The sequence below is a fragment of the Suillus paluster genome (genome assembly GCF_016628075.1).
Source record: "Suillus paluster strain FC165 chromosome Unknown EDB91scaffold_47, whole genome shotgun sequence".
In the NCBI taxonomy this organism is placed as follows: domain Eukaryota; kingdom Fungi; phylum Basidiomycota; class Agaricomycetes; order Boletales; family Suillaceae; genus Suillus; species Suillus paluster.
In genome coordinates, this window is record NW_024537607.1 from 129,291 (window position 1) to 156,216 (window position 26,926).

Here is a 26,926-nt window from a genome sequence, read left to right on the forward strand (position 1 = left end):
CAACTAATATCCACAATGCCATGATAGTGTTTCCCGCAGTGGGACCACTTCTGCGCTAGGGTCTGCCAGGTACCATAATGGCGAGTCCGAATGGTACGGTATTACGCAACGTTCGAAGCTACCAGTGAAAGCAGGCCCTAGGAACGACTGTCTTCCTTCTATTATTGAGTCTGTCAACGGGAAACCACTTACCCCTCCCCCAAAGCGCTCGGCTCGCCCGGTAAACCATGACCTCCAGAATTATTATTATTCTCATTACCCCTGGATTTACCTAGTGACCTAGTTTTCCCTTCCCCGCTGTCCTCCACAACGAGATCCTAATGGGCATACCCGGTAGTGACCGCACTGTCTGGGTGCGTCCTTTGGCCTTAGCACCTGCATGCATATGGTAGATCTGATCATCGTGACAATTATTATTATTGCAGACCTTGCAAATTCCACCTTCGACTGCTTCTTGAAAGTTGTTCACTAACTTTTAAACTAGGTGCTTAAGACGCGGCAGCACCAAACTATAAAGCAAGCTACAACGTGCACACGAGTTAATAGGACCAGATATACAACATCAATCAAGCATATAATCGGAGTCCATTCCTTTCTGTGCTGTGCGATGGTATAGTAACTGTATGATGGTAAAGATGTACAGAGGGAGGTGTGAGTGAGTGCAAAAGAAGCACAGTAACAAAGGGGATGCAATGAAGAAACAAGATATATCACGATGGCGACGAAGCACTTTAAGCGAACATTGAAAACAAGCAGATGAATCTATGGCGTTCTGTCAACGGCACCGCGACTTGAAGGTGGTCTCGAATTTCTGATAAAGATAAGTTTCAGTAATCATTGATACCTAGGTCGAACGATCTTACGCTTCCCTGGTGGGTTTGGGCCAGTCCCAGACTTCACTGATCCAGCGAGCCATAGGGACTTCTCGCTTCATGGCGGTGGTGATCCAGGGATGAGATAGCATTCCTCCCGGTGTAGGGCGAGTTTGATGGTCAATAATCAAGCTGCGGTAAACATAAATATGACGACACGTAAAAGGAGACTGAGTGAGAGCTTACGTCTGTCGAATAAAATCTTTCATGTCATCACTCCATACAATGCCATGGGAACCTTCTTCGTCGGTCAGCTGAGGTGGCTGGAGAGCGATTCTGATTTAAGCAAGATTCAAATGCAAGTTCCAAGTACTGACCTGTCCCTGGGTGATATAGACAATTAATTCGATAGAGGTGAGGTCATCAGGGAATGGGTATCGATTTTGTACAAGTTCCAAGAGAGTGATTCCGGTGGACCAGACGTCAGCTCGAATACTATATTCCTTTCCGCTAATGCGTTCCGGCTACAAGGATCATCAGAGATGATGGATGCGTGATCAAGTAACGAACGTACAGCCATATAGAAACTTGTGCCCGTAAAGGTTCCGGCCATAGAGCGAACAAGCTCTCCGGAGACACCAAAATCACAGAGACGAACGACACCTTCACCAGTTAGCAGAATATTGGACGGTTTGATGTCTCGATGGATGGTTTTGAGCGAATGAAGATAGCTCAGGCCTTGCAAAACCTGGTGAATACATGAATATGACTAAAATAAAAAGAAACTTCAATAATTACCCCCTCGGCTATACGTCCAGCCACTCTTTCACTGACACGCGCGTTCTTATCTTTGATGCGCTTTCCAATGGCTTCTAAGCTACCGCCAGCGCATAGTTCCATCATGACTTTGACTTCACTAGACGATGGAGACATATAAGCGCCATAGAAACGGATTATGTTGTGGTGTTTGGATGTCGCAGAGATTGACAACTCGCGTTCGAGCTGTTTTAAAGGCGCCTCGCGAGTGGTAATTGTCTTGCGGGCCAAGATGAAGTTGTTACGTCGATCTCTGACTTTATGAACAGCTCCACCCTGACCTTCGCCAAGTCGCGAAAGTTCTTCTAAAACAGCGTCCGACCATTTAGTAGAGCTATAAATGGTCGAAGTCTCTTCCGTAGGTGTATAGGACTCGATAGTGGTCCTGTCAAATTCAGCAATTAGCTGAGCAATGCTGTTGTCGCTACCATCGGGCTCGGGAGCACGTGGTGTTTGCAAAGTCAAGAAAGGCCGGACGGTTGCGTTGCCTGGGTTTTCACCATCCAATCCAGGCGGGATAGATGCAGGACCTTCATAATAAGCTGCACTGCTGCTACCACCATCGAGAGCGATTGGCAGATAAAGCTTGGGTCTGGATTGATTTGGCCTTGAAGTTGCTCCAGGAAGCTGGGGACGCGATGGACCTGGAGAAGAGCCCAATGGGGGAGATGATGAAGTAGATGTAGGGTGTAAAGATGACAGATCTTGGGGTATTTTACGAATTGCTAGTGGACGAGTCTCTGGTAGGATGAGCGGTGGTAATGGCGACTGTGAGCGGGGAGCCTTGCGTGGTCCCAAAGGACGAGAATGAGTTTGATGCATTGCTGAGTGACGATAAACGCACGCGAACAAAGCGTAGTCAGTGAGAGAAGAGGAGGACTGCCCATTACAACTCTTTCATTCAGTTCGAAATGATATATTCATAGTTTACTCAAAACACAACGGCACTGTAGCCAAGTGGTTACGGCGTTACGTTTAGGTCAAAGAGCCAATCCGTAATGGGAAACCTCGCGAGTTCGAATCTCGTCAGTGTCATTTTTTTTTCACTTGCATTTTTCATTTACGGTTGTTGTGGTCTTCGATCAATCGGTCGATCACTTGTGGACACATATGCCACCGTCTACAGCAAACTAGTCCACAGCGAATGACGGTAAAAGACTTGTAAAAAGCCCAATTTTAAAATTGTACTATCTTTATGTCTCCCTCCCGTTCCGACCAAGGTACAAACCCATGCACTCCCACCCTACCATCTCCCTCGAAATCTCGCCGTCGTCCAGTGCCACTACGGCTGAATAGCATTGGAGTTGATCCAAGCCTTTTGGTCGGCAAGGTATTGATGAAACTCAGCCGTTCTTCAAAACACCCTACTTTAACCCTTGACTTCTCCGACAACACTACATTTCAAGTTCTTGTTGACGGATATGACCCTGTTCATAGGTATGTCTAACCACTTGCCCTCATATCAAGAAGTACTGAATAATGTACCCAGAGGCCTCCCAAAAGAACTTGAAATGGACTCGTCTCTAGAGCAGCTTCTCAGTACACCTACTGGGCAAGCGGTCGTAGAGTGGACAATCGAAGATTGCGCCCTCATAACCTTGACAGACAAGGCATTCGAGTCTAGAGAGAAGGAACAACGGTGGGACCAGAATCATACCGGAGTCGCATTTCGCTTCTCTAAAGACCGGATGTGGCATTGCGTCTGGGCAACATTGACTGATCATCACGACGGCACATGTGTTTTTCGCAGCTACGACGATGTCTACGTTGATCAACTACATCGTTCTCCTCGGAAACGTCGTGCACACGTACCTGACTCACCCATAAATCTTCGCTGACTTATATGTGACCACCGCATCCATGAAGTCCCCCTTAGCATGAGATTTCCAGAATCAAGGATATTTACTTCCACACATGGATCTTGCATCTGTACCACCATTGTATATCATCTATGCCATTGGACTACGCACCGTGTACAATTTCAAGGATGGTGATCATCTCATAGAGTCCAGGCCTCAGGGACGTGTGCGTGCCTAGCGCAGAAATTTTAGGAGGTAAATAAAGTGTAGTTGCCAGTGTGCACCAGAATGAAACGTCAATCACAAGGCAAGCACAGTCTCAGTGGGTGGCCATTCTCATGAGGCTATGTTCGATCTGCCATGCACACAGTTGCAAGTTGCAACTGTAGCCATACGACGGATTCTGCGCCCATGATCACACTATACCATCCGCGGCGCCTGCTGGATCATCCCCCTTGTGGAGACTGACCAATGACGTTACTGTGTGCGATAGGAACCGCTTTGTAAATATTTGAAAATTGCTATAGGCTGCATGAACCATTTTTGCTATCAGGATTAGTACCCGCTCGAAAAGTCGATCGAGCAGATACCTAAAAAGCTATCTGACCTCCACTCAGTAAGAGGGAACCGACATTCATGCGGTGACAAAATACATGACCAGTCCATGCAAACAACTGGACAAGAAGTGCGTTATCAGTAACGGACGGTACTCCCAGTTATCTCCATCATCCAGATAAGTAAAACTACCTATCATCAGGGACCGGACGAGGCAGTGTGTTAACGCCAGCAAATATATAAGTGTTGAGGTATCTCATGGACACGAGCGTAGTGGGTGCCACAAAGCGGAATGCGCGGAAATCGCTGACTTGAAAAAGGTTCCAGCGTGAAAATTACAACAAGGAACACTCATCGTGAGATGGATCGCAGAGTGATGCCAGCTTTGGGGTATAAGGTTTACCCCTGCTTTTCGGAGCACGTCATACGAGCAGTGTACTAGCAGACGCTACTGATAAGCCGGCGGCAATGTACCTGTTATACAACATCAGTTGTGTCTGGGCTTAGTGGACGTAAGGCATGGGAGCAAAACCGGAAAGACGGATGGCCACAATTAGTTGGTTGGATAGACAATATGACGAAACAGAAAGGGAACTTGAAATCGACATACTGACAGGGGAAAAGGACACTGCACTATGGAATTTCAGTAACGCCGAGGGTTCAATCGACTTATGTATCTGTGGTGGTAGCCAAACGTAGAAGTATCTGACCGCGCACTGTTTGGGCTGTGCTTCTCTAATATGCAGCTGATTCAATTCCATGACAACGACTATAGTCACAAAACGAAGGCAGTATTGAAGCCTGCGATTGCAACAGGTGGCAAGCCATGGGTGCAGAATATGGGTGACCGAATCAGTTTAAAATATTTAATTAACAATACGTACGTACGGAATGAACTTGACTCAGCTGAGTGCACAAATATACAAAATGCTTGTTCCGGCGAGGACACAAGACCATGAGACCCTGGTGAGCCCTGGCATGTTCGTAGATGTCCGGTGTCAAACAAGTGGGATGATAATTGGCCCAGATAGACCCATCGGTAATTTGTATATATGCCCAGACTGCTTGCGTGGCTCTCAGTTCGGAAATGGTATGGGGGGACCACAAGGCTACTAAGTATAACCATAATGTTTGAGAGCTTCAAGCTCTGGCTTGGCTGCTTCAAGGTTGTGGATGCATCCTAATGAGGAATATTCCCACGATTGTTGCTTTATCCAAACCACCAAACGTCTAGCCTTCTTCTAACTTAGTGGATCAAGTCTTCCAAAATAATCTGTCACTTTCATGTCAAATCCACCGGCTTCATCTTTGTCCTCACGTGTTACTTTTGCGTGCTTGACCCATAGAAACCTGGGTACGGTCAAGAAACTCAATTCGGTCTTGTTTCCCATCAAGTACAGCGACAAATTCTATCAGGACATACTAGCACCAGAGGTCGAAGACTTCTGTCAGCTCAGTCCGTCTTGTTCTTTCAAGCGTTTACCAACTAAACGTGGACTAACTTCTTTTAGTCTATTACAATGATGTCCCTGTAGGCAATGTTTGCTGCAGATTGGAAAACAAAGATCTGTATCTCATGACTATGGGCGTCCTGGCAGTAAGTTATCCCGCTGTCAGTTGTAGCACCATGTGCAGACCATTCCAAGCCCTATCGCTCCAAACAGCTTGGTTCTCAGGCCCTGATGCGTGTCATCAAGGCCGCTGCCTCTCACTCAAAGCCCAAAATCGGACGTATATACCTTCACGTACAAGTCTCGAACACTGACGCCAAGAGGTTCTACGAGAGACACGGCTTCAAAGAAGTAGGTATCAAGGAGGACTACTACAAGAAGATCACTCCCCGGGATGCGTGGATATTAGAGCGGATCATCGAATCGGAAGACAAGCAGGACCAGGAGAAGCCTCAATCGTAAACAATGTACCCACTGCTTCGATCTCTGACTATACTGTGAATGGTAACTTTCATTTAACAGATGCATAAATATGTTAACATGTTACATTGCAGTTTCACTATGCAGAACTCCTTTCAGTACAAATTCTCCTGCATCGATGTCGAATATATGATTAATATGTGAAGTAAATTGCATTCGAGCGATTGGTGATTCTATACCATCAAGTTAGCATTGCAACACGGCATGAAACAAGTTACTAACGAAAGTGCCGAAACAGTGTCATTTCAACGCGCATCTTCGTCATATCCACAATGTTTCACGAGCTGGTCAAATGAATGAGCTCATGATCTTCAAAGGGAAAAAATTCTGCGATGGTACCTGGTGCCTTTTCAGTGCATCTTTCCTTGTGAATGTCTTTCCACAGCCTCCGTTGCACAAGAACGGTTTCTCTCCCGAGTGTGTATCTCTGTGTCGCTTCAAATCATGTTGCCGGTTAAACGACAGAGCACACATGTCGCAGGAGAATGGTCGTGTTGGGGATGCTGGGTATTGCACCGTTGGCGCCATCTGCCCATCGATGACGTATGACTGCGTGGCATTCGGCAAGATAGGGCTGCGCGAAGATACCGCCGGTGGATATATCTGATTCGGCGAATGAGCCGGAGGCTGGCGCACGGGGTATTCTTGTGGTGGATGCATATGTCTTTGTTGATTGTATGGACTGACAGCAGGGTTTGGGGGATAAGGTTGTGATGGTGCAGCGGTAGAATTATTTGCTGCGTAGTGTGTACTCGATGGTACCATGCCAGTCATTGCATAAGGTGAAGATGAGGCAGGGTGCGTGGTCATATAATTGCTCGGTGCCGCCTGATAGCCATGCTGAGTTTGTTGATAGGAAGATGATTGGCGAGGGGGCTGCTGACCGTTAGGTAGCCATTGGGTACCGCGCGGAGGCGGATTAGGGAGGAATGTGTAGTTGTGGCGATCGCTCATGATGTTGATGCTTGACTGAGCAGGATTCGGAATGTGGGCGAATGTTGTAACAAACACAGGGTTCATATGCATTTTCGGAGCCACCCATGTTTGTGAGTGTACGGTATCTTTGCCGCGTCTCCGTCGGTGACAGAGGCCTAACGGCGTAATTGTGGTCCTCACAGATCTTGCTATGTCTGTCCAAACAAGATTGACGCTCTTTACGTGCCTGATAGTAAGGTTGCTGTCCTGAAGCGGCTCTCAGGCTGGCAACCAGACCCTCCGGAGATGCCTGAATGATGCCTGTCTAGCCAAACTTAGATTCACCCGGCTTTTCCAAGCTTCATTTGCGAGGTATTCCTGTTGCAGAATTTGCAGCATCAATCAGGTACACCGTCCGATCTATGGAGCTGTGGGGTCGCTCACAGACACTGTCAAGGTTGTAATTGCAACATTTGAGGACTTCCTGAATGACCTCAACCTTATTTGCTCATCGAAACCGGCGATCCATGGGAGACCGGGTCTGCTCCCGTCTGGTGTGGTCAATCCACCGTGCTTTCGGATTCGCTGATTTGAGCATTCATCAGATGTTAACAAATGTTATAGCATAGCCTTGTTCTAATCTCGACAATATTCCCAGCTCCTACTGATCGGACCGTGTTGTGCGAGAAGGTGACTTCTGCTCTCGTGATGCAAGACTCTCCGTACTCCTCAATAACATGAATTCGAGATAAATGCAAGACCCGGAAATTTGGATTTTCAACTCCGCGCGTTCATGGATGGGCCTACGTTCTAAATTTCATAGCACCATATTTACATGGCACACATCGTCTGGAGACCGCTCACCTGCAGGTTTGCTTGTGTTAAGAGAGATAATGACCAGGCACCCTTTTTTGAAAGTAGACATGAGCAAAGATGTAATAATGTGCTAATATGGCCTTTAAATTTCATCTCTCAACCACAAGGACCTCCGAATTTAGCGCATACGTGGTGACATGGTGGCGCGAAGAGGTCGGACTGCGCAGGGCCAAGTATATGGCATCATTGATTTGTTTTGACCCAAAAGTGACTGCGTACGTACCTAGGAGGCCATTTATCATTGACATAGTGGTCGTGTTATCTGAGTCTTGAAAGCAGTTAAAGGATACAGTAACCGTCTTTATTGCTCACGGAAGCCCGGTGATCGTGTGCTTGTCAGGGAGCAGTGATGACATGGGTGGGCAACAAGAGGACCTGCCGCCCATCATTGGATGCAGGGACCCATAGAAATTGTCAGGAACGACAAGGTGGGAACGATTTGTACATAACGGTAACCATATTTGGACAAATTTGTCCGTAAATTGAACACAGTGCTTGTCGTATGTCAATCGAATGTCAAACAATATTCATCCGCTATGTCTAAACGCGCCCAACCATCGCCATCAACGTCTCAGCGCAAGCGGGCAAAGCTCGCCTCAGATCAGTTATCATTGAAGACGTTTTTCGGATCTTCTCTAAGCCCCACTTCTCCAGCCAATTCTGTGGCGGGGAATGGAAAACGCAACGCAATTGGAGGGCTGGGTGTAGAACCAGTACGAGAACAATTAAATACCAAAAAGATTGCCAAGCCAGAGGTCATCGACCTGACTTCGGATTCTGAACCTACCGTCAGAGATTCTGAATCTGATAGTCTTTTTCCAGCTCCTGCTCAAGTCGACGTTGGTGGTTCGTCAGGGGGTGTCCTACCTGGCTCTAAAACACCCTCGTGGCAGCATGTTCTTGTCAAAAACAACGTCGCTGCCTTGCCAAATTATCAGCCACTAGGAGTTGATCCTCTTCTCTATGACATCCAGGAAAGTCCGTGGTCAGCTAATGAACCGGCGCCATATTCGTTCCTCGCTCATACCCTCGCCACCTTATCGGGAACACGTTCTAGGATTATCATTCTCAACACGCTTACAAATACCCTCAGGACTTTGCTCAATTGGCATCGGCCATCCTTGCTGCCATCGCTATACCTCCTTTCTAATTGCCTGTCTCCTCCGTACTCTCCAGTTGAGCTAGGTATCGGTTCCTCGGTTATATCCAAGGCGATTCAACATATTTCCGGCCTGAGCTCTTCTACGCTTAGGCGGCTTTACAACTCATCCGGTGACCCCGGTGACGTTGCTTTTGAAGCAAAGTCAAATGTTCGCACCTTAGTGCCTCATCCTTCACTACTCATCGTGACTGTGTACGAATCTCTATTGAAAATTGCCAACTCTAAGGGACAAGGCGCAGCCAAGCAGAAGCAAGCCATCGTCGAGAAACTCCTTGTAGCAGCTAAAGGAGAAGAGTCGCGTTATCTTGTCCGTACCTTATCGCTGAATCTACGTGTTGGAGCGGTCAGAACCTCCATCCTAACTGCACTGGCAAGAGCGTTAGTCTTGACTTCGCCAACTAGTCTCGGAGGTCCCCCTCGCGATGATTCGCCATACCATGCCACCTCACAATCAATATCTTCGGTTCAATCCCTCGCAGCCGCAGGAAAAAAAGGTCTTGATCCTGCTGGCGATGAACTTCATGAGAAATTCATCCAAGCTGAAGCATTGGTTAAAAAAGTGTTCGTTCAACACCCAAACTATGATCACATCGTAGCCGGTCTCTTTAACGGCGGATTAGATAGTCTCGAAGTACATGTTCCGTTGACCGTCGGTGCGCGTTTCGCTCCCTGCTCCGTAAACGACCTAAAAAAACATCGATAGGAATTCCCTTGCATCCGACCCTGGGTTCTCCCACTCGATCATTGGATGAAATATATGACCGTTTGGGGGATCTCCCCTTTGCAGCAGAATTCAAGTATGATGGTCAGCGCGCTCAGATACATGGGGTACGAGGAGCGAATGACGACAATCCTTCCATTCACATGTTCTCCCGTCATCTAGAAGATATGACCACAAAGGTGAGCTGTGCACTTTTATAGGCACAAGACTGCGATCTTATCGGCGAAAACCAGTATCCTGATATCGATCGCCTTGTTAAATGCATCTTCGAAGATCAACCGCAGCTGCGATCTTTTATTATCGACTCTGAGATTGTTGCCATAGATCCAGTTGACGGCGGCCTGAAGTCATTCCAGGAGCTCTCGAACAGGGCAAGGAAGGACGTGGAAATGAGTGATATCAAGGTTTCTGTGTGCGTGTATGCCTTTGATCTGATGTATCTTGATGGTGAGGTACGTCCGCCGGATTGTGTGTCAACGTTGTCAATCGATAGTTATTTACATCCCTCGGTAGGTCTTACTCGCCCGGCCCTTCCGAGAGAGGCGGTCGCTGCTGAGATCTCGCTTTCCGCCTTTCTTACCGAGCGACAAGGGTGCAGGGCGTCTTGACCACGTCGAAAGCTGTGACAGCGAGGCAGGCAGAGATGCTATTGAGGAGTTTTGGCAGAAGGCTATAGAGAGCCGCTCTGAGGGCCTCATGATTAAGGTGAGACAGTATCCAATGTGACGATCAGTGTTACTAATGCTTACCTAGATCTTGAATGGTGGTGCAGTGCAAGAGGATGGAACGCAGAAAGGAAATGCAAAGCGGAAACCTTTTCCCGCGACTTACGAACCCGGTGTGTATGAGCCATTTATTGGTGCTGTGCTTTTAAGAAATTTTCACAGATAAACGAACATCCGCTTGGTTGAAGCTGAAAAAGGACTACGTTGCGGGTCTCGGGGATACCCTCGATATGGTTCCTGTCGGAGCGTGGCATGGGAACGGACGAAAGGCTGGGTGGTGGAGCCCAGTTTTGCTTGCTGTTCGAGATTCCACCGATGACTGCCTTGTTGCCGTCTGCAAGTGTATGTCCGGTAAGTGACATACACCCTGATAATATGAAGATCACATCTTGAACTACCTTTTTTGCGCCAGGATTTTCGGATGCGTTTTACAAAGTTTGTTATCTAGTAGATCTTCTCAGGCTACTTACCCATAGCACCTTGCAGGAGATGGTTGCGCGTTACCCAGAGGGGTCCGATAATTGCTCTAGGCAACCCCTTTGGGAAACCAATACAGGAGGTGCGGTATCATGTTACCTATATTTGACCGCTAGGGTTCTTGGCTGATTTTTTCTCCAGGCTTCAGGCCCGACGTTTACTTCAGGCCCAATGAAGTGTGGGAGATACGAGGAGCAGAGTGAGTCTGCTAGAGTCCGGCGTTATATTTTAATATATACTCACTCCGTATGATTTTCAGTATCACTTTGAGCCCTGTATCTCTGGCAGCATTGGGCCTGGTTTCCTCATCGAGGGGCCTCAGTCTTAGGTTCCCGCGATTCATAAAGACGAGAGAAGATAAATCGTTGGAGCAAGCCAGTACTGCAAATTTCCTCGCTCAGATGTGGAAAGACCAACAGGGGAAATCCGCTCAAGGGGGCGCCGATGATGGTGATTTACTGGATGTAGAGCCAGATTCAGAGGAGGTCGTTGAGGCGGAGGAGTCGGACAGTTGACTCCGAACCAACTCCGAACCTTGAAGGTTGGACATTTATTTTTGGTCATTCTGCTCTTAATACTTGACAACTACATACACGTCAGTTTACACACAGCAATTGTAATACAATAGAGCATCTGAGCACATACGGGGCAAGCCCAAAACCTCGTACCACTAGTGCTGTCCGACATAGGATAGATTCAAATAAAAGATGGCACTATGCCAGCATATGCTTCGAAATGCTTTATTTTGAACGTAGCTGAGCATTTCCAAGCAAATCGATCGATAGGCGGTTGCCCGTCAACGTGCTGCGTTAGACTATTACTTACTTGCACAACAATCTGTTACTAAAGTTTCGGCATATTATCGGTGAAATATGATTTGCTTGGGATAATTAGATGAAGCTAGGCTTGATGGATCCCTGCTGGCCAAATTTACATAAAGTGCTTACTTTGCTCATTGCTAGGTTCTTCAAAAAACGATCTTGAACTTTGTCAAGCGGCACTCCGTGTCTCGTAAGGTCGCAAATTTGACTAACTGATGCAGTTTTTTTTTAAATCTTGTGACAGCAAAGCCATCCCAAGCTTAGAACCAACGCGCACCAGTCTAACGCTAGTCACATCCTCATCACATCCTTCATGACTCATGGTATCTATCTATGTTCACGGTTTCGCGCTTGGCGCGTCCTACTCGGACTCAATAATTGACGCCCTCCTCTAAATCAAAGCTTTTTCCTCCAATCAAAGCAAACGTGACCCATACCTTATCGTACTCATTCTACGAATCTAGCCGCTAGATGATCATGTCTAACTCTGTTGCCACGTGTGCCGGTAATTCGCGAATTCTTCCCTGCCTCAAACCGACCCCACAATATACGTCAAGGCTCCCTAAGACGTGGTAGGTGTTTGCGATCGTTGGACAGGCCAGCACGCACTTACAAGAAAAATGCTGAGATGCAAATGCTAGAAGATTCACACTAAACGTGTCTACGTGTGTCTATAGGTGTCACTGTCTATGTATGGCGTGGCTCAGAGCTTTGCCAGGGTCTGGCACAATCCCGGAAGCTATGTGTCTGCTACACTGCCATATGGTCAGGACCTTTCAGTTCCCCACCCAAATCTACAGCCAATTGTACTGGCTAAGCTGACTGGCTAGTCTTATCCGGAGGACTACAGTTGCCGATTGCAAGCCCTTGCAGGGACGCGGCATTCGCATTGGATCTACCCTCAAACACCTTTTTCGGAACGTGCCTTTCGACGCCGTGCAAATCAAAGGTCGCTGAATGCACCCCTGGTCTACCCGCGGCGACATGCATAATGGCATACGTACAGGCTGTTCCTGCCCTGCACGAACAGTTCCGGATCCGCTACATTTTGCCCCGCAGTTTGCTCACTTGTGACGTTAAGATTCGCCCGTGTATGCACTCCTAGAATTTGGGTATCCAGGTTCGCATCGTTGAACTCCTGCTAACGTTTGGGACATCTCACCCTCTTCTCTTGGTATGACTCAATCCTCGGACCGGAAACTATCGCGTACGTTCGCCCAAAACCTGACGTCTATACTGGCATACTCGCTATTAGATATTCTGGCAGTACAAATGCCTCGCATATGCTTCTTGCTTGCTATTCTTGAACGTATCGGAATGAACCCCGAATATATCATGTCCTACTGATCTATGTGCGCAAATTGCAAAGTTTTTCTTGGAAGTCCAATTTATGTTCTTCACATCCAAGTAAGAATTTAATTGCCCAGACAACCACTTCATACTTGGCCCCCGGAGTAAGTTCAGTTTCCAAGTGTTACTTGCATGCCCACTGTCATTTGTAGCTCAGCGATTTCTCTCAGAAGGGCTGGCGCCCTTGGAGCTGCAAAGTTCAAACAGCTGTAAATGATAGCCCATGAGAAAATTGGTGCCAGAGGACAAGTTATATAGTAACCGGACATTTCTCAAGAGGAATGGATCCGTCCGTCTTAGGCCGCGGATCGCAGGGATGACGACTTCGTCCTTCTGACCACAATCTATCTGCATTCATAGTATTAAGCATCGTCATGGGAGGTGTACATCATCTTATTACTGGTTTGAGTAATTTTACAATGTCATAACAGCAGGAAGATCTCACAAGATATCGCCTTACCACATAAGGATGAAATGCAAGTATCAATTCATGGCCCAGACTCTCACAAGACTAATTAGAGCATCCCTGTCTTGCTGGGCATAGCTCTCTCCGCCAAATACTGAGTTGACTAGGTCCTCGAGACGCCCTCCTGTTGCTAATTGCTGCCATTCCACGTCACGTTGTTCCGCGATCTGCTGCAGGTAGGCGTACGAGATCAGAAGTTCCTTCTTCACGATTAAAATCGCAGGGCTTGAACTGCGTCCCTTGGTCCCTGTAAGAAGGTGGACGACATCGCCGGTAGGAGGCATAGAAATCTTGCTAGCGGAAAAAGAGGCAGACGAATCGTTTGCACTGGAAGATGATAGGTTCTCCTCCCTCACAGGGGCAATGCCTCGCGCTGCTCTCACAGCTCGTGCTTGTGGCTTTGGGCGACGGGTGGATGTGTTTTTCCCGCCTGATTCATCGGAGAGGAATTTGCGGCAGAGCGCCAGTTTGAACAGTTGCGCTGAATGTGACAGATGCAAGCCTGACATGAAAGTCTGGACAATTTCTGGGGAGGCTGAATATAGTCGTGACGTGACTTGCTCCAGAAACATTTGGAAGTCAAATTCTGCTGTTAGACAGACACCGATGAGCTGCAGAGATTAGCAGGAGAATGGCTTGTAAATAGAATATATATTCACCAGCGTCATCAGGTCGAGACCCAGCTGCCGTTGCTGCGGTTGACTTTGCGAAAGACAGTAGAATACGATGTCTAGAGGTGCATCAGCTTCCCACCGAGAACCAGTACCGCTTCTCGGCGGGGGAATCTGCAACAACAATAATGGTGAATGCTTCGCTGCACATTGTCTTAGTCAAAGGAGTTACTCCGAAGGCGTGGTGGCCTCCCACCTAAAACATCTCCAGATGACAAAGATTCATCCCGCTGAAAGAGCTCAACCAGCCACCGCAAGACTAACCAAGCGTGCTCTGCAACAGGAGCGAGGATTGAATTACCGCGATTCTCCTCGACACACTCTTCAGTATCAATGATGTGTTTGCCGCGTTTCCTCTTCCCTGCCAGTAGGGACGGTGGAGAGTTCTTTATTCGCGACACGAAACCTTCCTTGAGTATTGCCCAGCAGTTCTTCGCGTCCTTAATGCACAAGGACTCCTTTGCTACAACAGAGTCATGATCACCACCATCGAATGGTAATTCGCTGCTTCTGCCATTAATACGCGGTTGTGGCAAAGCCTGAAAAAGAGATGCAGGTGTATTTGTTCTAACAAAGGATAATAACAAGCGCTGCGCGGCTTCCGATGCACTGACTGAAGGAGCAAATGTCATTTTTGGTGCCTGATGTTTCTGCTTTGTAGGAGAGCCTTTTGATGGCGAAGCGGGATCGAGATCGCGCTCTTCCCCACAATGGAGGGATGGGGGTGGGGGGTACAATGCGATGTAGAAGAGTTGACGGATGAGAGACCTAGGTATCCCTACTTTCAATGCTCCTCGGGAAAAGAAGAACGCAGATGGTCTTACACGGGTGGCTTAAAGTTTTCGGATCTTAGTTGTTCGAGCACCGCGATGCCAGACTCGTATTGACCCTCCTCAAAACACGTTTCTACTAGACCTCGTTGATTGCGGGTCATCTCACATTCTTGAAGGTTTCGATGTGAGGAGGGGGGCGAGACCATGGCAAGGTAAAGTAAGTACAGTTGTAAGTGAAGACGTGACAGCGCGTAGAGGAACTTAAGTAGTCACTGTGTCTAGTACGCGTTGATATAGATAACGTGACTTTTAAGGCACGCCGGTTTTCTTTGAAACTTGTATGTGCTCCTAGTACTGTATAGATTCGACCTTGGGTTCGTCACAGCGTCGCCGACACCCCGAACTGAACCTATTTCATGTGACAGTCGCGAGCATCTGGCGAGGACGAACCTAGAATTGTGACATCTGGTTCTTCTCGTATTTTTCTGCGAGATAAAACAAATTCTAACTAGTGCGCATCATAATCTCCGTATTGCGTGTTTGCAATGTGCCGTTGCTTTCCTCTGCCGGCCTCACTAGGGGAAATCACCTCATGATGCTTGTCGGCAGCACCGTCCACTATCAGAGACCCATCCGCGTCCATGTTATATCCTTCTGGCACATAGGTCTTGCCAGACATGATATGTTCGAGCACCACCTCCAATGGGGCCTCGTCATCGACTCCATCGCTCTCGACCACATCATCTTCTGGTAAGGATACTTCGATACTATCCGCTGAGTCATCGTTGCTGCTGGTTGCAGCGGTGGTGCTGCGGGGGGGATATTCAGACCAGACAAATAAACTTACTAGATGATATCAATGTACCCTCGCGTTCAATATCCTGCTGAGACACTACAGAAAGGGAGAAAGAAGTCGGATATGTAGCAATCTCCGTCGTCGACTGGGGATCGATTGAGCGAGCATAGAGTCAATCTGACTCGGAGACTCGGAGTCCTTCAGTGTAGTCCGGCCACTTCGGCGAACCTAAGTTCGTCACAGGTCACAGCGGTGAACGAACATGCGAACCTACCATTATGTCATGTCACACCACGACCCCCACGAACCTAAGGTCGAATGTATACAGTACTCTAGCTGGTGAACAGACCTGACAATAAAATATATCCACGGCAGGTGCTAAGGCAGAGTCACAGCCTTCGAAACGGATGCTACGTCACTGGAAAGACGATGAATACCGTTGAGTGATGTATCCGAGTATTCTGTTGCAAGGACACCCGGACAGTAAAACGAATGCGGCGGTTCCTGTCCAATAAAATGTTTTTTCGGAGATTCGTGACGTGTACGCTCACTTACTTATGCTTGAGCTGATGTGACTGGTTCACCGGTCCCGGTCAAATGCGACCATCGCTCACTTCACCTGTTTCTTGATCGATTGATAACTATTTACTGTTCAAATGTTGGGACCTCGCAGTCATTAGGGACCGGTGTCAGTCACTACCAATTCTGCATGCGTACCTATGGGTAACATGACTTTCCTAAGAAAGTTAATGGGGAATCTGGTCGTCAATTGGACTCACCGGTTCTCTGATGCTGAACGGCTGTGAGATCTTTGAACAGTCATGCTGACAGACTTTTTTTAGCCCGTGTACCGCAATGTACGTGTTCATCATTATGCAAAAAGAGGAACGGTTAGCAATAGCAGGCAATGGCCTACGCGATTTGTGAAGACTAAAAGCTCAGATGCATCATTGGGGTGAGGATTCGATCATTTTGGCTGTACATACTTGTTTGTAGACCTGACACCATTTCATACAATTCACACAGCTGACTCTTGCTGACCAACATTACCACCTGCGTTTTTATCATCATCTGCCTTTCTGTCAAGGCTTGCTCCGAGTCTAGTGGTGAGTGCCCGTCAGCATCAGCGCAGCTCTGATTGCATTCTCAGCATGGCAGCCAGCAGGTTTATGTTCTGGGTAACACGCAGCCTTCGCATTGCTCTGCGGCAGAGTTGGAATCCTTCACGTGCCATGGCCTCAGACGCAACAGTGGGATCTCCAGGTCCAGTAGAAAATATCATGCGAGAAAAGGTAAGGCAGCAAAGGTTACCCGCGAAGATCGATCCGGCTCCTGAGCAATCATGAAATTATGCCACAGCTCACGACCTTGCTTCAACCGTCTAAACTAATCATTACGAACGAATCGCAGTTGCATAGACATCACGCCGCAATGCGCTCTCAAGGTGGCGGGAATGGAGAAACACGTAAGTGTCCTCTCTACCCCCCCCAAAGGACGCTGTTCATTGACGACGCGGGCGTAGATTTTGCCGTGCAAGTAATCTCAGATGCTTTCCAAGGGAAGGTGCGTGTACTATCGAATCTCGGTGCATTTGTACTATATTCCTTCACAGAACACGGTGCAACGCCATCGCCTCATCTACTCTGCCCTTTCGGATGAATTTGCTCAAGGGTTGCACGCACTATCGCTAAACACGAAGACAGCAGAGGAAGCGCAGAGATTCCAAGCTGGAAACTGACACGGTAGAGAACGAATACAATATTGTTCAAGTGGTCGTGCATATGTAGGAGCGCTCCGAATTGTGGTAAGCTCCCTGACTCAAACCGTCGACATCAGCGACGGCTACTCATAAATAACATGTAAGCTTCACAGTGAGACACGTCAGGAATGCACCATGGGCCTAGACTGGTTTCAGCGCACTGCCTGCCCTATGCAAAGATGTTAACATTGAAGTTCACGGTGTGAGGACAATTTTAGGCCAATGTTGCCGAAAACCGACGAGGATTTTTGGTATTCAGCCACAAACGATAGATCTTTCAGTGGGGGTTGCTCGGAGAGACACGGCGGGTGCAATAGAGTGATCCGCTGTAGCTGATCTGAGATGCGGCAAGTGCAAGATATATACTAACAGCACATCCCCCGTGGATGATGCGCGGCCTTCGCGCCCCTTAGTGTGTGACATTGCGGTGCTCTATCTCCAACCCTGGCATCGTTCAATGGCTCCTTTCGTCCATCATGAGACTCCCACAAACTGCGTTGTGACTGAGTGCGCAGCAGCTTCAGCAGCGACAATCACCACGGTTGCCTTTACGGTAACCGAGTGGTAACCATATTGAATGTAACGGAGGTGCGCCCTCGAGGTGCTATTCGTGTGGTGGAATAGACCCGGTCACGTTTCTTCATGCAAGTACTTTCGAAACCGCATCACGATCGGCGTGCAACGGTATCCTGCCGTTAGCGCGGTTTGAGGCGATCATCACCATATAAGATTCCCCGACAATCCACTTCAATTCAACCCGTCCTCCTCTCATTTACTTTCCCTTGTATCTCATACCATAGAATGTCTGACCGCTCATTCCAGGAGAGTGATGCCTATCGCGAAGCTCCTCGGCCAACCCTTCCTTCTGTTCGCGAACTTTTCCCAGGTTAGTCAAGCTTCTGTAGCTCTCCACATTCGTGTATTTTACCTTTAGGCTTCAGAATTATCTCGTACTCCAAGACCTTCCGTAATACATCCTTCTTCTTGGGCGGGTTCCAATGCCAGCCACGACTCATACTCTACACCACATATGGGCCAGTCAGATGGTGTTCTATCAGGGCCAGGTTTGCAGGTTAGTCGTTGTTTTATGACTAGATCAAACCTTAATAATGATCACTCTTTCAGAGACATCCTTCGACTTCTTACCACCCTATTTCGCGTGGTTCACGACACGAAACGCATGCAACACACCTTCACCCAACTCATGAACATCCACCACATTCATTGTATCATTCTCAACATCCACCAAACCAATATTCTCGACCGTCCACTGACAATGTCCAGGGACGACCAGCCTACGACTATACTAACCACCCAGGACCAAGCTCATATCTTGATTATTCAAGGCAGCATTATCCTGGACAGATGATCGAGCCCTCTGGATCCACACCTTACGCTCCACGCTACCCTGACGTACGGGCTCAGCATTACCGGAGAGACTCGCAGGAGACTGCATCTAGTTTAGAAGACTCCGTTCCTCCTGCCAACACTTCATCACTGAAATACGAGTGCGACTACTGCGGCAAGGGTTTCACTCGCCCCAGTAGTTTAAAGGTGTGTCATTCGATATCCTGTATGCCATACCTTGGGCTAAAGAAGACTGCCAACCGAAGATACACCTGAACAGTCATACTGGCGAAAAGCGTGAGTGTCCGTTTATAGGGTTTCGCATCATCATACCGACCTCTCGTCTCTAGCATTTACGTGCACTTTTGAAGGCTGTGGTCGCAGTTTCAGCGTGCTCAGCAACATGCGTCGGCACGCTCGTGTGCATGCCGATGCCTCAGGACGTTATCATGAGGAGTCCAGCGACGAGTCGAACGACGCACATTCACGTTCAGGGCGTTAGAAAAACACGCATTGTCCTCGCGGACGCGTACCCGGCGCATGTAATCGCTCCTATCCGCATCTCATGATCTTCGTTGCATTTTTAGGACATTGCATCGGTCGTTCATGATGAATGATGAGCGGCGTATTTATAGCAATTCACGCGCATTACTTATTCCATCTATCGCATGCAACCGATGATATTTATTACTCACGTATTTATTCCATACAGTCATTGTTGTTAGTACTAGTACTCATCGCCTGGTGTATCCATTCCCTTTTAATTAATAGTGGTCTCCGGCATTAAAATGTATTTCTTCGAGTTCTGCATGTAGCAAGAAATAATTCACCAACTTGCGTGGCCCTCTTGCTTGAAGGGGAACTCCATCCACTAAGAGTAACGGCAACCGCAGATCTGGAGAATTGCGGTGGCGGCGGCGGAGGCGGCGCAACAGCGGCGCACAGCAAGGAAACAAGGGTATAGCATAGGAATCAAGTACAGTGGATAGTCACATCATGAAGTAATTGCACGTCTGAGCGTCATGTCCGTAGATTATGTGTCGTCATATCCTCGACGATGCCGCAAGGCATGATAGCGTCATGGCATGGCCACAGCAGCATCTCAGCCACACAGCCACCCTCTCAGGGTCTCCAAACGTGCACTGGCATTAAAGCGATATAGCCCGGCCTGTGGCAGCCTCGTGTACACTACGAAACTGTGAACGACCCCGTTCGACCACCCGTTCTGGGCCTGGAATGTCCGCTTGTACATCAAATGCACGATCAGCACGAGCGTAACTGATCGCTCGAGGACTCTTGTGCGTGAACCCCGCAAATGCGAGGGCCTTGCGGACGTTCAGAATCTCTTCCCCGTGGACCCTGTCCCTGAGCAGAGGATCTTTTGTCGCGTCTGCCGGTGCCCCGTTAGCCGGAGCCAAAGGCTGGGTACAATTTAAATGCCTGACACGACGAAACATCTCGGAAGACTCACCTCTGGTGGGATGTCGGAGTCAAAGTGTCGCGTATCTTCTGGGCTCTGCAAATCCGGGCGATATGGTGCAGGATGATGGTGTATATTTTCCCAATCTATGCCTCGGAACCAGGGATGCGCCTTCAAGCCTGCACGTCAGCAATTGAAATGCGAACGGAAGCTCAAGTGGCGCCAGACCTTGATTGCATCTGCGCCATCAACACTGCCAGACGTCGACCCTGGCAAGATGAACCCGCTGCGTCGTGCGTGAACAGCGAGGGAATCTGGCCGCGACACAGATGCCGGAACCTGACTTCCAAGACGATCCTCCGGCTCACAAAGGAGCTGTTGCATCAGATTCACGCCCTCACCCGAGACATGAGGGCGAGAGGGGAATTTGAGGGATTGCCTCCAGTTCAGAATCTTCTGGCGAGTTACGTGTCGCTGCCCGCGCAGTCAGCCACAGATAAACTGGGGTGCGAAAAGCTTACGGAGTTGCTAACGAATGGGGGGTATCTGGGCGAAATGTATTCATAAACATGCGGTACACCGGATATACAATGCACCGAAGCTTACCCATACAGGCATTCAAACATGATGACACCCAAGCTCCACCAGTCACAAGAAAACGAGTAGCCAAGGCCCCTAATGACTTCTGGAGACACTAGATAGAAGGCGTAAGCATAGCAACATAGGGTAAATAACACGGACAAAGCGGCCACATACTGTAAGAATTTGTCCCGCAGCTATGGGTCCGAAGAATGGACGTTCAGAATCACGTTGTATACTACGAGTCCATTGCTTACACAGAGTAGGCTAGCTACAGCATGACAGCCAGGGTGAGGCACAAGACGGAAATATAATGGACAATCGTACCTTCCTGCGATTTTTCTCCCGCCAAGTAAATATGCCACTTTGCCCGTTTCCGTCTCCCATCAGTAATTCGACGTCCTTGCGGTCCATACGCTTGGTTCTAGTGCCATCCCCTATGCCGTTGCTGTCCTCAAGATCTATCCCGTGCTTGTGCAGCAACTGACGCCGCTGTTGTTCGTAATCTACGGCCATCCGTATCAATGACATGTTCCGTAAACCCAGTGTGTTCCGCACTGACAGGAAGTATCATGGGCCCAGTGCAAATCAGTCCTGCGGAGTCAGTACATATTTAGCACTCAGAAACGAGGACGGGGAAGTGAGTCAGTTCCGCTAATATTCCTCCTACTCACGCAAGACCGAAATCACTCAGACGAATATGTCCTTCCGGATCAAACAGGAAGTTCTGTCAGAAGGAAATGGATAGCCATGTTATCAATCTACAGCGGACCTTAATCTTTAAAAAAAATCATACTCACATCAGGTTTAATGTCACGATGAATGAAGCCGTGTTTATGACAGGTTTCAATGGCTAAAATCATCTGGGGTAAATGTGCCTGTGGTTCAACAAAGTGTGCTATGAGAAAAAGAAGATGCCAACCTCAGCGACATAGAAACGAGCGAAGTCTTCCTCGAAAACGTCTCTCTCGATCAAAAGATTCAGGAGATCTCCACCGCCCATAAATTCCAATACCTATTATTATTGTTCGAGATATGAAATACAAATGAAATCAGTGAGTCATGGTTGTCTGATTTTTAGGACGATGGCGGAAATCGGGGTTAGAGCTACTGACCAAGTACAAATTATCGCGGTCCTGGAAGCTATAGTGCAGCTTCACAATCCACTCCGCGCCACCGGGAGAAGTGACCAGCGACGCAGATTTCAGGATATCACGTTCTGCACGGACGTGACCTTCTTGCCCTTTGCGAAGCATATCGCTCTTCCTGAGCTAGTGATAGTGAAATGAATAATTAATATGAATGCGGTATGGAGAGATTAAAATGGAAACAAAGAACCTGTTTCATGGCAAATAACTGTCCCGTGACTCGTTCTTTAACCAAGGACACGACCCCAAATGCACCTGATCGATAGTATGGTGTGAGAATGCTGTTTTCAGGGACATGGGTCAACCAACCATGACCGATAGTTTTCAGTTTGATGAATGCTGTTGCATCAACTTTGCTTCTGCGTTCACGAAGGTATTCAGTCTCGTTTCGGCGCCAGTGAGCACGTAAACCTTCTTTCTGATCTTCACTCAAGCGCATGCTAACCATATCCTTTTCCATGGCGATTCTCCGTTGTTCTCGAGAAGGAGGCTGCCGAAGGAGGGGAAAGTAAAGGTTCTCAAAGTAGATCCGGGCGGAGACGGCCTTCTCTAAGGTAGCCAGTGAGGGAGTAATCGGCCTTGGTGAAGGTCCAGGAAGGGTAAGGGTCAGGTCATCGTCGTATTCGCCAACTTCCGGGTGAGCCCTCAGGCCTCCGCCAAATTTTATGGTGGAATTATCTGGGCGTACGGGGAAGTCATCGACGGGTGAGAAGCGGACATTTTCACGGGCAGCTGTGGTGATGGTGGAGGAAGTAGTAGTGCTGATTCCGTTCATGACCCGAAGGGGAGGTGGCCGCCCTGCGCTATCTTGGGATGGTTTAAGGGCGTTGATAACCTCGTTAATCGCCCTTGCTTGGTTGCTCTGCCTTACTCGTGACTTTATTGGATCTGCCCAACGTGGGTCTGAGGTGCCAGGTAAGAATAGCGGAGAACATAAGTGGATAATGCGCTGATGGCTGACCTCCGAGCTTTCCCAAACCATCTGGACCCCAACGCGTCAAGAGCGCTTCTGCCTGACCGGCGTCCGAAGCGTGGACAAGATGCCTACGAATACCTTGTTGGGATGTAGTAAATGTTGAATACTAAAATATAACCTACACGAAACCGGTGGGCCTGGAGACCATAGCTTTACTGACTCTTCTGCCCTTCTTTAGGGGCGAAGAAGGATAAGATGCAGGTATGTGATGGGAGATATCCTCATGACGTTGACCTGCACTAATAAGCTCCCTGTCAGTGGGTGATCCGCCGCCACCCCAAAGAAATCGGGATGGGGATGGTGTGGGGATCATTGCGAGTAAATCATAGAAGCCTTTGTGCAGGAGAGTGCCAGCCGGCAGCATAGGTGTAGTGTCCTCATAATCATCGTGAGTCGGCAGGTACCCAGGGTATGGATATGCTGCATAAGATACTCGGGGAACAAGATCAGAAGGAATATGATCATCATCGTAGTTTCTATTGGACTTTGGAGGCTTTGATAATAAGCGAGATGATGCTGCCATTCCGATGCTCTTGGATGGCACTTGAGCTGAGCAGTGATTAACTTATGTCGTATCTATTTCCGGTAATGGTCATGTGACATAAATACATAGATCATAAATGTTCATTAAGTTGATAATATTTTTTCAATCTGAAGTAAGTATGTATTCTATCCGACTTGTAAAGCGGTCACTATTGTTACCCGCCGAGTGGGGTAAATCATTATAGATCTGAGATTATGGGTTAGTTTTCATCTCCACCAATAGACTCGCCCTTCATCCCACACAAGCCTGAGTACACAAAAAAAGCTCGATCAGGTTTAACAAAGAGTAAGCTTGTTTAGTAATGGAGTTCCTAGCCTTTTACACCTCTGCGGTATTCGGAGCTACCCGTTTGTGGGAAATAACTAGTTGGCAAAACACTTACTCAAGTGAAAGGTGTCCGCACCAGGAAAGGCCACGAGGCCATTTTTACCGATCTCGATGGCATTGATGTCAACAATGCAATTTCCGCGTTGCACAGAGAAGTACACAGCTTTTCCAACGCGTCAGTGCTTCCCTTAAGTATTACGGTCCGTCTCGACTTTGGAAACTTCGAAGCGGAAAAAAAAAATGAAAGACCGCGAAGATTAACGAATGGTTTACGAAGGGGGTTTACAATAAACCACACACGTCTTAGGAACCAAGTTCGGATGATCAACTTGACGCCCAAAGTACTACTAAGTACTTTTACTCCGATTTCAAGCCTACTTATTAACGAGGTCCTCATTCCGCAGACTTTAAAAAAAAACACGCTTCATCCTACCTTTCTTACCAAGTTTGCACATCTACGCCTCGTGTACTTATACCTTTGCCGGTGTTCATGTTTACCTCGTTCATTCAACGGCCCTGATCGATTCATCCTAAAGTCACAGCCTTCTCGTGCCGCAGGTCTTGCTCGCTCGCTCGTCGGGCAATTGGCATGCTCAGCGCGTGTTCCTTTCATACTATATAAACAACATCGATTTCTTCTTTCATTGAACCATAATTTTCTTCACTTCCTCTTTTGCCTATCTGCTTAACTTACTATGACAAACCCGAGGGACGATCGTTTGTTCTCAAGCCTTTCAAAGGCCCGCAAAAGCCCTCCTGGAGGGGATTCTCAAAATAGTGGTTTTTTCCAGACGGGACAGGGTGGGCGAACTGTGCTCCCTCCTCTTTCTTCAGCGTTTCCAACCTCACCCTCTTCAGGTCTGTTTTTCTATCTAGTGTTCATCCAATATGCTCAACTCGCGTATAGCTCCCAACTATCCTTCATATTCCCAGCAACGTTCATCTCCTGGAAAAAGTGATCATAGCACTTCAACCTATGGTCAATGGTCCTCTAGTATGTCTACGTCACATACCCCGATCACACGCTCATCAATCTTGTTTCAAGCGGTACCAGTTGCCCCACAGCATTCAGGTTATTATGAACACTATGACCGATATCCTCCTCAAGCTTCATACTCGAGCTATCCTCCCCGCAGCTCACCGACGATCCCTGCCGATTCTCACGGTTCTCGCAAGTTGCCTCCATTAAACGTGTCCGAAAGATACCAGGGCAGTTACGGTGCAGTGGCACCTCATGTCTCCAACTATGGTGATATCCGCTCGCCCACCGCTACCTACCCTACCGAGTATTCTTCCGCTCCTTACCCACCTCAGACCTCATCATACTCATATCCTCCCGTCCCTGATCCACGTCACCACCATTCCAGTCAAATCTCATCGATGCATCACTCCCAGCAGATGTCCATCGGCATGTACCCGGGGGCCGAGCGAGGTATGCCTGTACAAGTCGAGGCGCATGGCCACTCCCCCTACGCCCGAGGCCCAATCACCAACTCAGTGCTAACCCAAGAGCCTGCTCCAATGATGGTTAATGATGAGCCTGTCATTAAGAAAAAGCGTAAGAGAGCCGACGCCGCTCAGTTGAAAGTCCTGAACGAAACTTACGCTCGCACTGCGTTTCCTTCGACTGAGGAACGAGCAGAGCTCGCCAAGAAACTAGATATGTCAGCCAGGAGCGTCCAGATCTGGTTGGTGTATATGTCTACACGATTGAAAGATCGGCGCTCATTCATTTCCATAGGTTCCAAAATAAGCGGCAGTCAATGAGACAGACTACCCGACAGTCGTCGACATCAGTGTCGACTCCCCATCAACCATTTAACATGTCATCTCAGACTGACGAAGTATCGCATACTTCATTTGGTGGCGGCAGCATCAGCCCCACGACCGTCCCTCATTCCTCATACATTTCGCGTTCAAATCAGGACGCTCGGTCCGTGGCACAGGACAGCCGGTCACCTATCCCCCATCGACGCGAAGAAGATCCTCGTAAATGGCAGCAACCCGGTCGCTACTGAGTATTGATCGTTGCCTAAACACCATGTCTTTCATTTCAGCTAGATTCATTCTCTCCTCATAACAGAAGCGTCGTCATCCTTTTGCATTCAGGACCTCGATCATTCATTATCACCGTATTAACTTACTCGCTAGCCCCTTAATACCCATTCATATTGAATTTTATATATCCATATCACCCCCACGCAAAGATCTGATGTCCTTTTCCATCCGTCTACTTGTACCTGCCTCCTTGATGCACTGTCGCCGTAGTTTTTATGTACTTATGATGTTCTTATCCACTCTCTCAGGTTTGGTTTGATCACACGTATCGCTCACGTTGTTCTTACTCGATTTTGTCGCGGAGGTCCGCGGTTAGAAGGTCGTGAATCACGGACTTTTTTTAAGTATGCAGGGAATCTCTGTTCGGTTTATCCTAGAGGCCGACCTGATAATACGTGAAACATGACAGATGCTGCCACAACACAAGTCTGATGCCGTGCGGCTGAAGGCTGATCAGCGCAAATATTGCCATCGATAAGATTGCCTGCAGTAGATTTCTCCTATAAGTGCACAAGTGCGCCGGCATGAGCGGTCCAGCAAGCACCTCCGTCATGCCGTGTCGCAGGAATATTTCCAGCTCCACGGTCAGGGTGATCTCTTGACATATTTGTGCAGCAACGATTAAGACTCGCACGAGAAGGAATCTGTGTTGTCGATCATTTGCTACTCGGGCAGCCCCTTCGCGGTCCTTCCAAAAAATTCTTCTGATGGCCCGCGGCTGAAGCTTGACGCGTAGAGCGCTGAAACTTTGCGCTATTTTAATAACTTTGGAAACAAGGATACGAACTATTCGAGATATGTATGGAGGACGAAGCTCAAGGTTTACAATATTAATTTCATCGATGCTTTCGGACACAGCCGAATAATGATTGTCACTGGCGTCAATCTAATATTATTAGTTACTCGACTTCTCGCCAACTAATCATAGGGATTTTTGCTCGAGCACATGTCCCGGTGATCGGACTGACCTCGCGAGTTTGACAACGATCATTGAAATGTAAGAGACCACCAAAACTCGACACGTTGGAATGTGATCACTGGAGAGGGCGCGGCTGATCTCATGCGTGAAGTGCCTCGTTACAAGAGGGTACAAGCCGGCCTT

General features: G+C 48.1%; 11 protein-coding genes and 1 non-coding gene across 12 annotated transcripts; 8 read left to right on the top strand and 4 right to left on the bottom strand.

Annotated features, from left to right (window-relative positions):
* Window positions 1–859: 859 nt before the first annotated feature.
* On the bottom strand, window positions 860–2,450 carry EDB91DRAFT_1238373 (kinase-like domain-containing protein; the record flags this gene model as incomplete). The annotated part of the gene is made up of 5 exons (XM_041321703.1): window positions 860–1,004; window positions 1,059–1,135; window positions 1,190–1,336; window positions 1,387–1,560; window positions 1,611–2,450. The coding sequence occupies 5 exons, from the start codon at window positions 2,448–2,450 to the stop codon at window positions 860–862; spliced, it is 1,383 nt and encodes a 460-aa protein (XP_041174833.1).
* A 121-nt stretch (window positions 2,451–2,571) lies between these two features.
* On the top strand, window positions 2,572–2,663 carry EDB91DRAFT_t86. Its single transcript has one exon. It is a non-coding gene; the product is annotated as a tRNA-Leu (tRNA).
* On the top strand, window positions 2,649–3,627 carry EDB91DRAFT_583413 (uncharacterized protein). Its single transcript, XM_041327779.1, has 2 exons — window positions 2,649–3,065; window positions 3,118–3,627. The coding sequence occupies exons 1-2, from the start codon at window positions 2,824–2,826 to the stop codon at window positions 3,464–3,466; spliced, it is 591 nt and encodes a 196-aa protein (XP_041174834.1). The 5' UTR covers window positions 2,649–2,823; the 3' UTR covers window positions 3,467–3,627.
* A 1,639-nt stretch (window positions 3,628–5,266) lies between these two features.
* Window positions 5,267–5,895, top strand: EDB91DRAFT_1250823 (N-acetyltransferase NAT13; the record flags this gene model as incomplete). The annotated part of the gene is made up of 3 exons (XM_041323270.1): window positions 5,267–5,438; window positions 5,494–5,579; window positions 5,629–5,895. 3 exons carry the CDS (start codon window positions 5,267–5,269, stop codon window positions 5,893–5,895), a joined length of 525 nt encoding a protein of 174 aa, XP_041174835.1.
* A 57-nt stretch (window positions 5,896–5,952) lies between these two features.
* On the bottom strand, window positions 5,953–7,281 carry EDB91DRAFT_583446 (uncharacterized protein). Its single transcript, XM_041327780.1, has 3 exons — window positions 6,253–7,281; window positions 6,136–6,197; window positions 5,953–6,086 (listed from the first exon to the last, which is right to left on the bottom strand). Exons 1-2 carry the CDS (start codon window positions 6,937–6,939, stop codon window positions 6,159–6,161), a joined length of 726 nt encoding a protein of 241 aa, XP_041174836.1. The 5' UTR covers window positions 6,940–7,281; the 3' UTR covers window positions 5,953–6,086; window positions 6,136–6,158.
* Window positions 7,282–8,235: 954 nt separating this feature from the next.
* On the top strand, window positions 8,236–11,521 carry EDB91DRAFT_1146403 (ATP-dependent DNA ligase). The gene is made up of 10 exons (XM_041319235.1): window positions 8,236–9,519; window positions 9,570–9,766; window positions 9,821–10,039; window positions 10,101–10,292; window positions 10,341–10,425; window positions 10,475–10,663; window positions 10,725–10,747; window positions 10,799–10,871; window positions 10,931–10,988; window positions 11,049–11,521. Exons 1-10 carry the CDS (start codon window positions 8,241–8,243, stop codon window positions 11,302–11,304), a joined length of 2,571 nt encoding a protein of 856 aa, XP_041174837.1. The 5' UTR covers window positions 8,236–8,240; the 3' UTR covers window positions 11,305–11,521.
* A 717-nt stretch (window positions 11,522–12,238) lies between these two features.
* EDB91DRAFT_1146407 (uncharacterized protein) lies at window positions 12,239–12,768 on the top strand. The gene is made up of 2 exons (XM_041319236.1): window positions 12,239–12,416; window positions 12,441–12,768. The coding sequence occupies exons 1-2, from the start codon at window positions 12,304–12,306 to the stop codon at window positions 12,565–12,567; spliced, it is 240 nt and encodes a 79-aa protein (XP_041174838.1). The 5' UTR covers window positions 12,239–12,303; the 3' UTR covers window positions 12,568–12,768.
* Window positions 12,769–13,297: 529 nt separating this feature from the next.
* EDB91DRAFT_1225584 (uncharacterized protein) lies at window positions 13,298–15,122 on the bottom strand. Its single transcript, XM_041320973.1, has 4 exons — window positions 14,922–15,122; window positions 14,294–14,865; window positions 14,086–14,240; window positions 13,298–14,037 (listed from the first exon to the last, which is right to left on the bottom strand). Exons 1-4 carry the CDS (start codon window positions 15,074–15,076, stop codon window positions 13,444–13,446), a joined length of 1,476 nt encoding a protein of 491 aa, XP_041174839.1. The 5' UTR covers window positions 15,077–15,122; the 3' UTR covers window positions 13,298–13,443.
* A 1,512-nt stretch (window positions 15,123–16,634) lies between these two features.
* On the top strand, window positions 16,635–17,404 carry EDB91DRAFT_1296658 (bola-like protein-domain-containing protein; the record flags this gene model as incomplete). Its single annotated transcript, XM_041324925.1, has 4 exons — window positions 16,635–16,958; window positions 17,026–17,131; window positions 17,189–17,229; window positions 17,279–17,404. Exons 1-4 carry the CDS (start codon window positions 16,818–16,820, stop codon window positions 17,402–17,404), a joined length of 414 nt encoding a protein of 137 aa, XP_041174840.1. The 5' UTR covers window positions 16,635–16,817.
* A 470-nt stretch (window positions 17,405–17,874) lies between these two features.
* EDB91DRAFT_583787 (uncharacterized protein) lies at window positions 17,875–19,537 on the top strand. The gene is made up of 5 exons (XM_041327781.1): window positions 17,875–18,311; window positions 18,367–18,497; window positions 18,551–18,979; window positions 19,039–19,069; window positions 19,123–19,537. Exons 1-5 carry the CDS (start codon window positions 18,227–18,229, stop codon window positions 19,272–19,274), a joined length of 828 nt encoding a protein of 275 aa, XP_041174841.1. The 5' UTR covers window positions 17,875–18,226; the 3' UTR covers window positions 19,275–19,537.
* A 383-nt stretch (window positions 19,538–19,920) lies between these two features.
* EDB91DRAFT_1056842 (kinase-like domain-containing protein) lies at window positions 19,921–23,418 on the bottom strand (the record flags this gene model as incomplete). The annotated part of the gene is made up of 17 exons (XM_041314033.1): window positions 19,921–20,193; window positions 20,244–20,363; window positions 20,421–20,666; window positions 20,714–20,738; window positions 20,799–20,886; window positions 20,949–20,968; window positions 21,029–21,042; window positions 21,099–21,277; window positions 21,334–21,365; window positions 21,446–21,498; window positions 21,572–21,634; window positions 21,694–21,786; window positions 21,887–22,042; window positions 22,110–22,174; window positions 22,229–22,822; window positions 22,881–22,963; window positions 23,018–23,418. 17 exons carry the CDS (start codon window positions 23,416–23,418, stop codon window positions 19,921–19,923), a joined length of 2,505 nt encoding a protein of 834 aa, XP_041174842.1.
* Window positions 23,419–24,267: 849 nt separating this feature from the next.
* On the top strand, window positions 24,268–25,968 carry EDB91DRAFT_583911 (uncharacterized protein). The gene is made up of 4 exons (XM_041327782.1): window positions 24,268–24,624; window positions 24,674–24,760; window positions 24,812–25,454; window positions 25,508–25,968. The coding sequence occupies exons 1-4, from the start codon at window positions 24,462–24,464 to the stop codon at window positions 25,782–25,784; spliced, it is 1,170 nt and encodes a 389-aa protein (XP_041174843.1). The 5' UTR covers window positions 24,268–24,461; the 3' UTR covers window positions 25,785–25,968.
* Window positions 25,969–26,926: the final 958 nt, after the last annotated feature.

Bases quoted from the DNA above. Each gene is read 5' to 3' on its own strand.
- EDB91DRAFT_583413 (XM_041327779.1), top strand. From the start codon at position 2,824: ATGTCTCCCTCCCGTTCCGACCAAGGTACAAACCCATGCACTCCCACC. The intron at 3,066-3,117 runs GTATGTCTAACC...TAATGTACCCAG, and splicing joins GGATATGACCCTGTTCATAG to AGGCCTCCCAAAAGAACTTG.
- EDB91DRAFT_583446 (XM_041327780.1), bottom strand. From the start codon at position 6,939: ATGCATATGAACCCTGTGTTTGTTACAACATTCGCCCACATTCCGAAT. The intron at 6,198-6,252 runs GTACCATCGCAG...TCATTTGACCAG, and splicing joins ATGCACTGAAAAGGCACCAG to CTCGTGAAACATTGTGGATA.
- EDB91DRAFT_1146403 (XM_041319235.1), top strand. From the start codon at position 8,241: ATGTCTAAACGCGCCCAACCATCGCCATCAACGTCTCAGCGCAAGCGG. The intron at 10,293-10,340 runs GTGAGACAGTAT...ATGCTTACCTAG, and splicing joins CTGAGGGCCTCATGATTAAG to ATCTTGAATGGTGGTGCAGT. The intron at 10,872-10,930 runs GTGCGGTATCAT...TTTTTTCTCCAG, and splicing joins TTGGGAAACCAATACAGGAG to GCTTCAGGCCCGACGTTTAC.
- EDB91DRAFT_1146407 (XM_041319236.1), top strand. From the start codon at position 12,304: ATGGCGTGGCTCAGAGCTTTGCCAGGGTCTGGCACAATCCCGGAAGCT. The intron at 12,417-12,440 runs GTACTGGCTAAG...CTGACTGGCTAG, and splicing joins ACCCAAATCTACAGCCAATT to TCTTATCCGGAGGACTACAG.
- EDB91DRAFT_1225584 (XM_041320973.1), bottom strand. From the start codon at position 15,076: ATGGTCTCGCCCCCCTCCTCACATCGAAACCTTCAAGAATGTGAGATG. The intron at 14,866-14,921 runs GTAAGACCATCT...AGGGATACCTAG, and splicing joins GAAAACTTTAAGCCACCCGT to GTCTCTCATCCGTCAACTCT. The intron at 14,038-14,085 runs GTGAATATATAT...TAATCTCTGCAG, and splicing joins GTCTCGACCTGATGACGCTG to CTCATCGGTGTCTGTCTAAC.
- EDB91DRAFT_583787 (XM_041327781.1), top strand. From the start codon at position 18,227: ATGTCTGACCGCTCATTCCAGGAGAGTGATGCCTATCGCGAAGCTCCT. The intron at 18,980-19,038 runs GTGTGTCATTCG...TGCCAACCGAAG, and splicing joins CTCGCCCCAGTAGTTTAAAG to ATACACCTGAACAGTCATAC. The intron at 19,070-19,122 runs GTGAGTGTCCGT...TCTCGTCTCTAG, and splicing joins CAGTCATACTGGCGAAAAGC to CATTTACGTGCACTTTTGAA.
- EDB91DRAFT_583911 (XM_041327782.1), top strand. From the start codon at position 24,462: ATGACAAACCCGAGGGACGATCGTTTGTTCTCAAGCCTTTCAAAGGCC. The intron at 24,625-24,673 runs GTCTGTTTTTCT...ACTCGCGTATAG, and splicing joins TCCAACCTCACCCTCTTCAG to CTCCCAACTATCCTTCATAT. The intron at 24,761-24,811 runs GTATGTCTACGT...TCTTGTTTCAAG, and splicing joins CTATGGTCAATGGTCCTCTA to CGGTACCAGTTGCCCCACAG.